This window comes from Oryctolagus cuniculus, chromosome 2, assembly GCF_051225735.1.
Source record: "Oryctolagus cuniculus isolate XC-2025 breed Fujian yellow rabbit chromosome 2, ASM5122573v1, whole genome shotgun sequence".
In the NCBI taxonomy this organism is placed as follows: domain Eukaryota; kingdom Metazoa; phylum Chordata; class Mammalia; order Lagomorpha; family Leporidae; genus Oryctolagus; species Oryctolagus cuniculus.
In genome coordinates this window covers 92,703,456-92,717,185 of record NC_142868.1, presented here as the reverse complement: position 1 = coordinate 92,717,185, position 13,730 = coordinate 92,703,456, and the positions used below count along the sequence as shown (strand labels likewise).

At 41.2% G+C, this 13,730-nt stretch overlaps 1 protein-coding gene across 1 annotated transcript in view; it reads right to left on the bottom strand.

Annotated features, from left to right (window-relative positions):
• LOC100358989 (A disintegrin and metallopeptidase domain 3) overlaps positions 1 to 13,730 on the bottom strand; it is a 99,686-nt gene that overhangs the window by 45,300 nt on the left and 40,656 nt on the right. Inside the window, exons 12-13 of the mRNA XM_017350395.4 lie at positions 13,170 to 13,356; positions 6,929 to 7,027 (exon numbers count right to left, since the gene is read on the bottom strand). Coding sequence (XP_017205884.2) covers positions 6,929 to 7,027; positions 13,170 to 13,356 — 286 coding nt within the window. The remainder of the gene's footprint in view (positions 1 to 6,928; positions 7,028 to 13,169; positions 13,357 to 13,730) is intronic.

Genomic DNA, 13,730 nt, shown 5'->3' with positions numbered 1-13,730 from the left:
ATGGCCGCCGCGGCTGGCGCACCGCGCTGACCCGATGGCAGGAGCCAGGAGCCAGGTGCTTTTCCTGGTCTCCCATGGGGTGCAGGGCCCAAGCACCTGGGCCATCCTCCACTGCACTCCCTGGCCACAGCAGAGAGCTGGCCTGAAAGAGGGGCAACCGGGACAGAATCCGGCGCCCCAACCGGGACTAGAACCCGGTGTGCCAGCGCCGCTAGGTGGAGGATTAGCCTAGTGAGCCGTGGCGCCGGCCTGACACTCTTATTTATACATCAGTAATCACTCGAGGCTCTTGTCATGAGCTGCCGAGGCTATGGAAGCCTCTTGAGTTAGCCAGCTCTGATCTTATTTAGACAAGGCCATAGTCAAAGTGGAAGTTCTCTCTTCCTTTCAGAGAAAGGTACCTCCTTCATTGATGGCCTGTTCTTTCTGTTGAGATCTCATTCACAGAGATCTTTCATTTAGGTCATTTTTTTTTGCCACAGTGTCTCGGCTTTCCATGGGTGAAATATGGGCTTTTTAGCCATGTATCAATGTATTTTTTACATTTTTATTGGAGAAGGAAGAAGGCAGAGAAAGACAGACAGTGCCTGTCCTCTGGTTCATTCCTCATATGACACCCACGACCAGGGAGGGTTGGTCTGGCCAGAGTAGGGAAGCAGGAATTCAATCCAGGACCAACACACCCTATGCTTCTTGATAGTATAAAAGCACTATCTGGATCTGGTGCTGTGGCACAGCGAGTAAAGCCACTGCCTGCAGCACTGGCATCCCATATGGACGTCGGTTGGAGTCCCGGCTGCTCCACTTCTGATCCAGCTCTCTGCCATGGTCTGGGAAAGCAGTAGAAGATGGCCCAAGTCCTTGGTCTCTGTACCCGCGGGGGAGCTCCTGGCTCCTGGCCTGGATCGGCGCAGCTCAGGCTGTTGCAGCCAACTGGATAGTGAACCAGAGGATGGAAGACCTCTCTCTCTCTCTCGCTCTCTCTCTCTCTCTCTCTGCCTTTCCTCCCTCTGTGTAACTCTGACTTTAGAATAAATAAATAATTCTTCAAAAAAAAAGGCTACCTAACCATTATTGGAGGCTTTTTATTCATTCTTTTTCTTGCTCTTGAGCTTGCCTGCACTTACATCCTGAGTGTGTACATTTCTGTGGGGAGCAACCCGGACTGGACTGAGTTACTGGAATTAAGACTTATTCTATGCATCTGCTCTCCCACAATATGGCGCTGGGAGAGGAGAAAACAGTTTCTACACAGCTGCCTCCAGTTCAGCCAATAAACTGTAGGACTTGCCCCTGATTGGAGGAGAGCAGCGTACTCGGCGTGTGGGCAGCCGAGTTAGGATTGGCGGAGGAGGACTATAAAGGAGGAGAGAGACGGCATGCACCAGGAACATCTAAGGGGAACATCTAAGGGAACACCTGTGCAGCCCCCGAGAGAGCCGGCCGGCGGTGTGCCGCTCCCCTGCGGAAGTGGGGAAAGCGGCCAGGGGGAACCGCCCTTCCACGGAGGTGGAAGGGACAGTAGCCAACCCGGGAAGAACCAGCAGCAAACCCGGGGAGGGCCGAGCAGACGAAAGAACAGCGCAGGGTCCTGTGTCGTTCCTCCATGAAGAGGGGGAGCGACACATTTCCTTTACTTTAAATATATCCTGCTTCCTAGCATGTCTTCAGGCCTCCGCATTGAATTTGTTCATCTGTGGAGGGAAGAGCATGAATGGTGAGGCCAAGGCAACTTTGGCTGGCTTACAAGGCGTGAGAAGGACAGCTTTCGGTCCTCTTGGTGGTTTTAGGATTGTTGGGAATTGCACTCTGCATAAGAAAGCTGGAGCTTCCTGGTGGTCCTGCTAATGATTGCTGTATTTTTAATTTTAGGGAAGAGCATTTAGTTTCAAAATCCCCAAAATGTCCATCGCTTTGTAGAATTTTAATCAAGCAGAATGTTAGTGTAGGAGAAGGGGTTGATGCTTTATGCAAGGTTGAGCTGTTTGTGGAAAAGAATTAAAAGGCAACAGGCTCATTGGTATATACTTCCCACTAGAACAAAGATAAATGTCATTAAAGCTTTAATTCAATATGTGCTACAAATACAACAATGGTTAGGATGTCAAAACTGTGGAATAGATCTCAGAGAACCTTAAATAAGTACAATAAAGAAATTAAAGAATTACAGAAAGAACTGCAGAGAGGGGATATATTTAGAAAAGGGCCTTCTTTGAACTTGGGCCTTCTAGTAATGATTAGATTAGGAAGGTACTATTTGGGGCTGGTGCTGTGGTCTAGCGGGTAAAGCTTCCGCCTGAAGTGCCAGCATCCCATGTGGGCACCAGTTCTAGTCCAGACTGTTTCTCTTCCGATCCAGCTCTCTGCTATGGCCTGGGAAAGCAGTAGAAGATGGGCCAAGCCCCTGGACACCTGCACCCATGTGGAGACCAGGAAGAGGTTCCAGGCTCCTGGCTTCAGATTGGCACAGCTCCAGCTGTTGCAGCCAACTGGAGAGTGAACCAACAGATGGAAGACCTCTCTCTTTCTCTTTCTGCCTCTCCTTCTCTCTCTGTGTAACTCCGACTTTCAAATAAAATAGATAAATCTTTTTTTAAAAAAGAAAGGTGCTATTCTAGCTTGTCCAACCAATTTCTGCACAGCTCGACAGCACTCAAGGCCTTCTGTGGGCAGCCCATTGTCTCACACCTGTTTCCCACGCTCTGACTATGCCCTTGAAAATCAAAGAAATTGTAACTAGTAAAGGCAAGATAAAATACAAGCTCAGTGGTTCTAAGAAAATGGACCTCAGACCTGTTATTGTAAGAAGAAATAATCATTATGTGACATGATATAAAGTCTGGCGCTCGAGAGCCAGAGCCATGCCATTTGCCTTGCTGTGAGTGCTCATTTCTTCCTGTGCTGACACCTCTCACACCTTTAGAAACCCCTGGACTGGCTGGAGCTGGACTCCGGCACCTCCACATTGAATTTGTTCATCTTTGGATTGAAAAGCATGGAATAAGCCCAGTTAGGATTCCCATTGCCCGCAGCGTATGTGGTGAGCCAGCCAGGCGGGAGGAACATGAAATGGAAACCCATGCAAAACATTGGTGAGTTTTGCCCAATTCTCACCTCTCTTGTGCCTTAAGGATCTTGGTTTCTTTCTGACATTTTCCCCTTCCATTCTGACCTCCCATAGACTTACTCCTCCTAACTCATCCATGTATATGCCCTCCAACTATTGTTGGATGTGGAAAGTGCAAGAGCTGGCATCATGCATATCATATGCCTTTGGATCCTTCCTGAAGAAGCTTTATAAGGCTGGTTGCAATTTTCTCCCAAGACACTCAGTGACCTGAGGGTCTCCTGTTTTCCTACTGTAATCTGGCCATAGACTTTTAAGCTTGCCTATTTTCCTTTCACCTATGCGTTTTAAGCTCCCATCCTTTTTGCTCCTTTGGAATGATTTGCACCACTGCATATTTTGTCATCGCAACAACCAGGTGTTTGATTTGCATGCAGTTAGCATCTGCCTATGTCTGACAAATAGATTTTGTCATCCTATGACCCCTGAGCACCCCTGCTGTCTCTTTGGAAAATCAGTTGGTATTTGGCTCCCTGCACACTCACACATACACAAAATACCTACACAAAACCGACATCTCCCTATTTATTTTGGTGTGGTATTCTTCTGTTATCTTCCATGGCAAAGTATAGAATGAGGGGTCTGGAGGTTGTCCTGGGACATAGTGTTTGGATACTCTAAGGAATATTTTATTCAGTACTTTAAAGAATGGTACTGAAGTGCAGATGCAGTTGAAAGAGCCAATTATAATCTGGCTATGCTTTGGCAAGAGGCTTCAGAACCATGAATCAAGCATCCTCCAATTATGATTAAGGAACAGAAACCTCCAAGTGGGAAATGATATGGGCAGGCACATAATGTTAGCAAAAGAAGCTTAGATTTGAGAATACCAGCTGACCTGCCAAGTTATAGCCTCAGCCAACCGAAGCAGCCATGCAACCTGTCATGGGCCAGCTTTTCCTGATCAGCAGTGGTACAGCTCTGGCCAGAACTTGCAGCAGTCTCAGGCAGACCCTACATGACAGCCTGGTCTGCACCATCAAAACTCCCTTTCCATGCAACACCTGAACCTCCCTTTCTGTGCACTACCAACCCACCAAGCTGCCCATCTCCTTGCACAATATTGAAAACTTAGAACCAGCATCAGGTGGAAGTATCCAATAACGCCACAGGACATGTCTTTGCCATAAACTTGGAGATAATAATAAAATTATCCTGCAGCCTGTTTCTATGGGGGTGCAAACTGTTGAAATCTTTACTTAAAGTATACTAAACTGATCCTCTGTAAAAAAAAAAGAAAAAAGAAATTATCAACTCCCAACTTGACTCTCACTGGGATTAAACATGACAATAGGTCTGCTCTGATTTCATCATCATTTAAAAAAAATCATCTATTATTTTTCACTTTATGTTTCTGTGTGGGAGCAAACTGTTGAAATCCTTACTTAATGTATACTAAGCTGATCTTCTGTATATTAAGATAATCGAAAATGAATCTTGATGTGAATGGAAGGGGAGAGGGAGTGGGAAAGGGGAGGGTAGTGGGTGGGAGGGACGGTATGTGGGGGAAGCCATTGTAATCCATAAATCGTACTTTGGAAATTTATATTCATTAAATAAAAGTTAAAAAAATTATCCTGCAGCCACTTCTACTCCATTATGCACCTGGCATCATGACACTTCTTATCTTTGCAAAAATGGACACAAAAAGAGGTGATATTCAAGCACCAACCCAAACTCTACCCTCTTTTGAATATTCAACTAAACCCCGTCCCATACAGAACACATTATGCTTCCCAATAGTATAGAAGGATGGCCTGAACCTTGTTGAGGGGGTGTTTGTTCATCCTCTTTCTCTCTCTTGACTTTCTCAGCAGTTGTTGCTTGAGAGTGCACTTCTCCTTTGCTTTTAAATAAATCTTACTTCAAGCACATCTTTATACCTCCACCCTGAATTCTTTCACATGTGGAGAGAAGAGTCTGGAACAAGACTCACTGGGGGTTCCACTGCCCACAAAACTAGAGTGGGTAAGCATTGAAGAATGCCTGGACAATGGCTGTGAAGCCACAGCAAAATACTCTTCAGCAGCAGGTGAGGAGACTGGAGGCCAACATTCTGATTGTCCTGGTTTTCCTGAAGCAGCTGCACAGAGGCTTGCAACTTCTGACTGGATCACTTTCCTCTGTTGCTGTGGATTCATTCTGAGAGGAGGAACACGATGGAGGCAAGAGGCAGAGTCACCACACAGACACTGGTAGTCAGGTGAAAGCGGGCCAGAGGTGAGCAGCTCGCAGACTCATTTATTTCAGTTGGTACAGCAGCTTATATAGCCAAGGCAGCCAATCTGGTTAAGGGGTGGTTTATGCCCTAACCAATCACAGCTTGTTGCTAGGCAGGCTCCATTGCCGGTTGGGTTCCAAAGCCATTCCTGAGTAACTGACCCTCACTTGCCAGTGGCCATCTTGGCATGGCCTTCTCATTCAACCACATCCCTCAATCAAGTCCCTCATCATAGAACACACCAGAAATTTTTCATCTTTACCTCCACAAAAAGTGATATCAGCAGTATGACAATCTCAAAACTTCATACCAAAGCTTATTTCAAGAAGTAGTAGGAGCCCAGACACCAAGAAGACAAGACAATCAACAAGGAGGAAGAGATACATGATATGACACAGCAAATCATGGTTGACTAGAAAGCTGTGGACTCACAAAATTTTTTTTTACCAAAAATCAAAGGTATTTCTCCAATTTGGAGCTATGTGTAATATGTTTTTTCTCGAACAAATGGAATTCATCCTTATAAATTGATGTTTTAAATGCCTAACCAAGAAGCTAATTAAGAAACTGATACTGGGGCTGGTGCTGTATGTTAAGCTACCTTCTGCAGTACCAGAATCCCATGTGGGTGCTATTTTGAGTCCCAGTTTCTCCACTTCTGATCCAGCTCCCTGTTGGTATGCCTAGGAGTGCAGAAGAAGACATCCCAAGTGCTTTGGCCCCTGAATCCACATGGGAGACCCAGAAGAAGCTCCTGGCTTCTGCTTGGCCCAGCCTAGGCTGTTGTGGCCACCTGAGGAGTGAACCAGCAGATGGAAGATCAATCTCTCTCTGTTCCTGTCTCTCTGTTTCTCTCTCCCTCTGCCTCTCTGAAATATTTTTTTAAAAGAAACTGATACTTATTTCTTAAGAAGAAAACAGTTTCAAGCTACACTTTGATATTTGTGTGCTACATATTACCATTATTCATTGATTCCTTTTCTTCCATTTTCAAAAAATGAATTTTTATAAATATTTGTTTTCATCAGAACATTGCACATCAAATTGTGTAGGGTGATTCATTTAGGATTTTGTGATTTTGTTCTAAGATGTTCAATCATGATGAGTTACATTAAGATATAAAGAAGATGAATTCTTAGGACCAAAATAATCTGGAATTAGTGGTGTATTGAAGAGCTGAATGAGTCTTCAGGGGAGAGTGAAAATTTTTATTGAAAAAATGTAGCTAAGAGAAAGGTTGAAATATACCAAAAAACATCTTTGAAATAGTGAAATCAGTTGAGCATGAAATATTAGTTATCAGAAGACTAGGCTATTGACTTGAAAACACACACACATATAAAACATATATTTAATATATAAATCCATAGAAAAATAACAAATGTCCTCCAAAAAACATACTGCGCAGACTAGTTAAAGGCATGAAATATTAACATGCCATTAAGAACCAGACTATAAAAGCATATCAAAGTGAAAATGAATTAAAACCATGGAAATACTATTTTAAAAAGGTAAACACAACTATATTAGAACACAGTAAATTTCATGAAAGAAAATAATGTGATATTTTGAAAGCTTACCAGGCAAGTTTTTGCGTCACAGCATGGTCCAGTGCCACACTCGGAGAATCCAATCAGAGTACAATCCACAGGATTACAGCATTTTTTGTGACTGCATGACTAAAAGCAAATATATTCAAGATAAATACAGAAACTTTGATTCCCGAAATGATTCTACTGAGTCTGTACCACATGTCACATGTTTTGGTCAAGGGCAGATTGCATGTACCATGGTACTTTCAAAAACTTGTAGTAGAGGTGAAAAATTCCTATCCCCTAGTGATGTGGCCATCTTCACTGTAGTGCAACATTATACTCAAGTGACCGTGCAATGCTGGTGTGAACAAACTACTATGCTGTCAGTTATGGAAAATGGGGCACACACAACTGGCTACAGTACATAACATTGGATAATAGCACTGCAAACCACCATGCTACCAGCCTAATGTGTATTCAGCACACTGTACTTCTGTCATTGTATTGGAGTGTCCTCCTTCTACCTGTAAGAAAGAGGAGAACTGTAAGGCAGCCTCAGCAGGTGTTTCAGGAGCTGTCCAGAATAAAACACTAACACAGGAGATGACAGCTCCACGAGTCATTGGCCCTAGTGAAGTGCCCCTGAAGGCAAAAATGGAGGTGGAAGGTGGTGTTATTGAGGATGCTGACCTGGCGTAGGCCTGGGGAATATGTGTGTTTTCTCTTAATTTCCAACACAATATTCTAAAGCAAAAATAAAAATTAACAATAGATAAAAGTTTATTGACTAAAGACATAAAGGAATTATTTTGTATAGTTTATAGTATGTGCTTAAGAAATTTCTTTACAAAAGAGGCAAGAGTTTAAAAAATGTTACGAGCTCATGAAGTAATCACAATAGGCTGAGGCTAAATTATTAATGGAGAAATATGTTTATCAAATTTCATGTGTCCTGGGCCTTCCCCTGCACTCACTGCTCCCTCACTGACCCACTCAGAACAACATCCAGGTCACAATCATGATAACTGTTCTATTGAGGGTACCATTTCTTACCCTTGTGCCATATTTTAACTGTACTGCTTCTATGTTTAGATATATCCACATGCGCAAATTCGTATCATTGTTTTCAGTTGCTAGCAGTTTTCAGTAGAGTAACACTACTACACATACTTGGTGCCTAGAAGCAGCAGGTTTTTATCTAACTGTGTATAGCCTAGGTGTATAGTATCCAGCAATAAAATTGCCTAACAAGTTGTCCCCAGAGGGATTCCAACATGGGGAAATAGAGAGTGGCCACTACCCTAGGCTGGGCATAGCTAAACACAGAAACACAGATAGTCATTATTGTGAACAAATGTAAACACAGAAAATTTCCCAGTAAAACTACAAAGCAAATAAAAAATAAACAATAGGAATATTTATGGAAAAATGGCAGGGTCAAGTTGTTACTCATCAATAGTAACTTTGAATTTGAATGGCCTAAACTCTCCAGTTAAAAGACACAGGCTGGGGGACCAGCACTGTGGCATTTGAGTACCAGCTGCCCCACTTCTGATCCAGCTCTCTGCTATGGCCTGAGATGGCAGGAGAGGATGTCCCAAGTCCTTGGGGCCCTGCACCAGCCTAGGGGACCTGGAAGAAGCTCCTGGATCTTTGGATTAGCCCCACTCTGGCTGTTGTGGCCTTTTGGGGAGTGAACCAGAGGATGGAAGATCTCATTCACCTTCTCTGCCTCTGCCTTTCTATAACTCTGCCTTTCAAATAAATAAATCAAGCTTAAAAAAAGATACAGGCTGGCCGAAAGGATTACAAAAACAAACAAACAAACAAACAAACCAACCCTGGGGCCGGCTCTGTGGCGTAGCGGGTAAAGCTGCCGCCTGAAGTGCTGGCATCCCATATGGGTGCCAGTTTGAGTTCCAGCTGCTCCACTTCCAATCCAGCTCTCTGCTATGGCCTGGGAAAGCAGTAGAAGATGGCCCAAGCCATTGGGCCCCTGCACCCATGTGGGAGACCTGGAAGAAGCTCCTGGATCCTGGCTCCAGATCATTGCAGCTTCAGCCATTGCAGCCAATCGGAGAGTGAACCAGCAGATGGAAGACCTCTCTCTCTCTCTATGTCTCTCCTTCTCTCTCTGTGTAATTCTGACCTTCAAATAAATAAGTAAATCTTAAAAAAAAGAAACAAAGCAAGACCCATCTATTTGCTGCCTACAAGAAACACATCTCACCAACAACAATATAGGCCAACTTAAAGTGAAAGAATTGAAAAAGATATTCCACGCTAATGGAAATAAAATAAGGGCAGGTGTAGCCATCCTAATATCAGACTAAATAGACTTTAATATAAAAACTGTTAAAAGAGACACAGAAGGGCACTATGTAATGATTAAGGGATCAATTCAACAGGAAGATGTGACTATAATCAATGTTTGTGCACCCAATTACAGGGCACCTGGGTATTTAAAAGAAATGTTAATGTATCTAAAGGGAGACATAAACTCCAATACAATAGTAATGGGGGACTTCAACACCCCACTTTCACCAACTGACAGATCAACTAAACAAAAAAATCAACAAAGAAACAACAGAACTAACCAACACTATGGAGCAAATGGATCTAAATAATATCTACAGAATCCTTCATCCTGCAGTTGCAGAATGCACATTCTTTTCATTGGTGCATGAAATTTTCTCTAGGATAGACTATATGCTAGGACATAAAGCAAGTCTCAGCAAATTAAAAAAATAAATAAATAAAATCATACCATGCGTCTTCTCTGACCACAATAGAATGAAGCTAGAAATCAACAACTCAAGAATCTCTAGATCATATGCAAACACATGGAAACTGACCAACATGCTCCTTAATGAACACTGGATCATAGAAGAACTCAAAAGAGAAATAAAAAAATTTCTGGAAATGAATCAAGATGATCATACATCATATAAAAACTTATGGGATACAGAAAAAGCAATATTAAGAGGGAAGTTTATAGCAATTGATGCCTACATGAAGAAATTAGAAAGGTACAAATGAACAATTGGTGCATCTCAAGGACCTAGAAAAACAACAAACCAAAACCAAAATTAGTAGGAGGAAAGAAATAATTAAAATCGGGAAAGTAATAAGAAAAATTGAAACTAAAAAAAAAATAAAAAAGATCAATGAAATGCAGAGATTTTTTTTTGACAAACTAAACAAAATTGATACAGCATTGGCCCAACTTACCAACAAAAAAGAGGGAGATGACACAAACAAACAAAATCAGAGATGAAAAAGGAAATGTAACAAGAGATACCACAGAAATTAAAAGAATCATCAGGAATTACTACAAAGAGCTGTATGCCAATATATTGGGAAACCTAAAAGAATGGATAGATTCCTGGATACAGACAATCTATGAAAATTGAGTCATGAAGGCATAGAAAATCTAAACAGACCAATAGCCAAGATAGAGATTGAATCAGCAATAAAGACCCAACAAAGAAAAGCCCAGGATCAGATGGCTTCACTGCTTAATTCTACCAGACACTTAAAAAAGATTTAATTCCAATTCTTCTCAAGCTATTCAAAACCATTGAGAGGGTGGGAATCCTCCCAAACTCCTACTATGAAGCTTGCATCACCTTAATTCATAAAACAGAAAAAAAAAAAAAAAACAAAGGGAGCTATAGGCCAGTATCCTTGATTAACATATATGCAAAAATCCTCAACAAAATATTAGCTAATTAAATCCAACAACACATCAGAAAGATAAATTCACTTGTACCAAGTGGGATTTATCAAGGATATGCAGGGAAGAAGCTCCAGGCTCCTGGCTTTGGCACAGTACAGCCTCTGCCAATGTGGCCATTTGGGGAATGAACCAGCAGATGGAAGATCTCTCTCTCTCTCTCTCTCTCTCTCTCTCTCTTCCCAAACCCCCCCCCCCCAATCTGTAACTCTGCCTTTCACATTAATAAAAAAATGAGCTTAAAAGACATTAATGTGTTATGCCAACCTGTTTGTTGTAGGGGTGGGAAGTGTGTGTTATATTTACTTATTTGAAAGGCAGATTGACAGTGAGCAGGAAGGAGAGACAGAGATATCTTCTATAAACAGGTTCACTCTCCAGAAGCAGCTTCAATGGCTGTGACTGTTCCAGGCTCCCTTTGGATTCTCATGTGAGTGGAAAGGGCCCAAGACCTTGATACTTGAGCCATCTTCTGCTGCTTTCCTACATGACTTAGCAGGGAACTGGAATTGGAAGTGGATCAGCCAAGACTGGAACTGGCTTGTCACACAATGGATGCCAGCATCGCAAGTGACAGCTTAACCTCTTCCCGGGTCCTCAAAGTATAGTTTCACCAGATAAAGCAGGGTCTTTGCGACCCAACTGTCAATAGCCAAGCTCTCCATGAAACCTCAGATGGAAGCAGTTCCCGCAAGCTGGCACTGCTGTCCACCTTGAGAAGCCACCTCCTGCTGGAATCCTGTCAACTCCAGTTCCCAATGATACCCTTTTACAGCACGAAGTAGCCAGAGTAGTCATTGCCCAGTTCCCCTAACAGAAGTTGAGGTCCATTTTTGTTGAGGGGGGAATGTGAGGAGTCAAATGGGTTACTAAGCAGTCTGGAAATGGAGGGTAGAAAATGTCCCCCCCCCCCAAAAGTTACCTTTAGCAAGATCAAAAGTGTCCATCATCCTTCCTCAGGAATCTCCAAATTTACCATGAGAATAGCAAGGGAGTGGGGGATCCCATCCTCCCAAGCTCACAGTTTATTGTGAAAACAAGTTCTCCATCCCACCACTCTCTGGACGGTTTTTTGTTTCATCATGAGCAAGCCAGATAGGATAAAGGATTGTAAATCAAGTATTTTGATGGGTTTTTTCCTTGCCTTCTAACTAAATGTCAATCAAAATAGTGCTTGAAAACTCTACCACCGAACTCTTCTGGTTTTTTCCTCTCTTGGAAGCCCCCTTCCATGCTGCTCTGGCTGGAGGTCTTTTACTCTAATAAATCTTGCTTTTTAAATCTCAAAAAAATATTAATGATCACTATAGGGAATGTACAAATAACTACAAGGAGAAAGAACAGGATGCTTAATAGATGAAACAAATAAACATATATTTCACAGCAAACTTATGGGACCAGTATGGCTAGTATACATAGATAAATAATTTTTCTAGTAAATAAGGAAATTCCAATTGAAACCACAATTAGTTAACACTTTATACTCAAAATTGGCAAACATCAAAAATTGGCAATACCATATGCTGAATAGGGTTTTAAAAAGACAGGATTTATTATACAGTAAAAAAAAAAAAGAAAATATAAATTAGCACAAACATCTTTTAATCTAAATTTTTGATTTCTCAGGCATCATTCATCTAATCAATGACCTGGAAATTCCATAACTAGATATATAGCCAAATGACTCTTATGTACATCAGAAGTTTTATACAAGACATGAACTCTTAAGAAAACAGAGAGAAAAAAATGTATTTATAAACTTTCTGAGTTTTCATAAACCAAAAATTCTTGTAAGTCTATATCCCCAATCATAATATATTATTAAATAGAGAAGTGAATTAATATTTATATTAATATGAACATTTTAAGTAATAAAGAAAATTTATCTCACAAAATTAGGCTTTATTACAATTTTGCGAAATTCAACACTAATAAAACTTGTGATAAATTAATGAAAAATGTATAATAATAATAATAAACCTAACATTTGGGTACTATTTACTTCTCAGACAGAAGTTTAGGATCAGAGTAAGAAACAGATGGACACGCACATGTAATTGTTTAGTCGTGTTATATCGTCATCACAATGACAGTGAGCCAAAGATTGTGATTAACCCAATTCTGTTGAAGCAAATAAAAGTAAATAACCACAGATACAAAATAATGAAAACTAGTAGATGAGAAAATGAATAACAGGAAACATCTAACAGCTTATTAGGGAGACTGTACAAGCCATTTTGGAGGGAATTGTGAGATGTTATAGGTGATGATCATATCATTGATTCTACTCTGGTTCATTGTACTCAAAAGTCAAGATGAAAATCTGTTTCTGCAATCCATACCACAGATCCCCAGGAAATGAACTCTTCAAATGCTTCAAATTGAGGATAAGTCCGTTATCACCTGCCCCATATACCCCCCCCCGACAGACATAGTTAAGAAAATACATAGAATGTTAATGACTCCCCTTTAACATCACATCCATCTTTGAAAGATTATAACAGAAAAAACAAACAAATCTTTGGATAACCTGATAATTTTGTGACTAACCTCTCCAACGCCACAATCGCACTGCTCTGCTCCTTCCAAAATTCCATTGCCGCAAGTTCCAGATTTTCCTTGGAAAACCACTGTTGGAACTTCTTTATACTGAAGACATTCAAATTTAGGCAGTGACACTGATTGCTTAAATTCCTCCATGCTGCAGCTGCTAAAGAACTTTATACCACTGGATAGTCTGAAATTAAGTTAGATGCCTCAGATAAATGGAGCAAGAAACCCGTACTGCAGTAACACTCTCCCATAAAGTGCACTGAATTCCGAAATACTTCACTGCGAGAACAGTCAAAAGACAATGGGAGGGTGCTTTTAATTCCATAGGTCACAAGCAAATGCAATATGTTCATTTATGCTGTAATTTGTTATAAGAAACATCTGGAAAGTAAAGAACGTTAAAAGCAAAAAACTCTTAGTGCTTGGTGCAAAATGGGTTCTCTGAGTATATCCTATTATTGCCAACATCATTATTAATATATGAAGCCCAAATGACTGTTAAGAAAATGGAACATAATAGAAAATACAAGTAGAAAAGGTTAAGAAATAAAACTAATT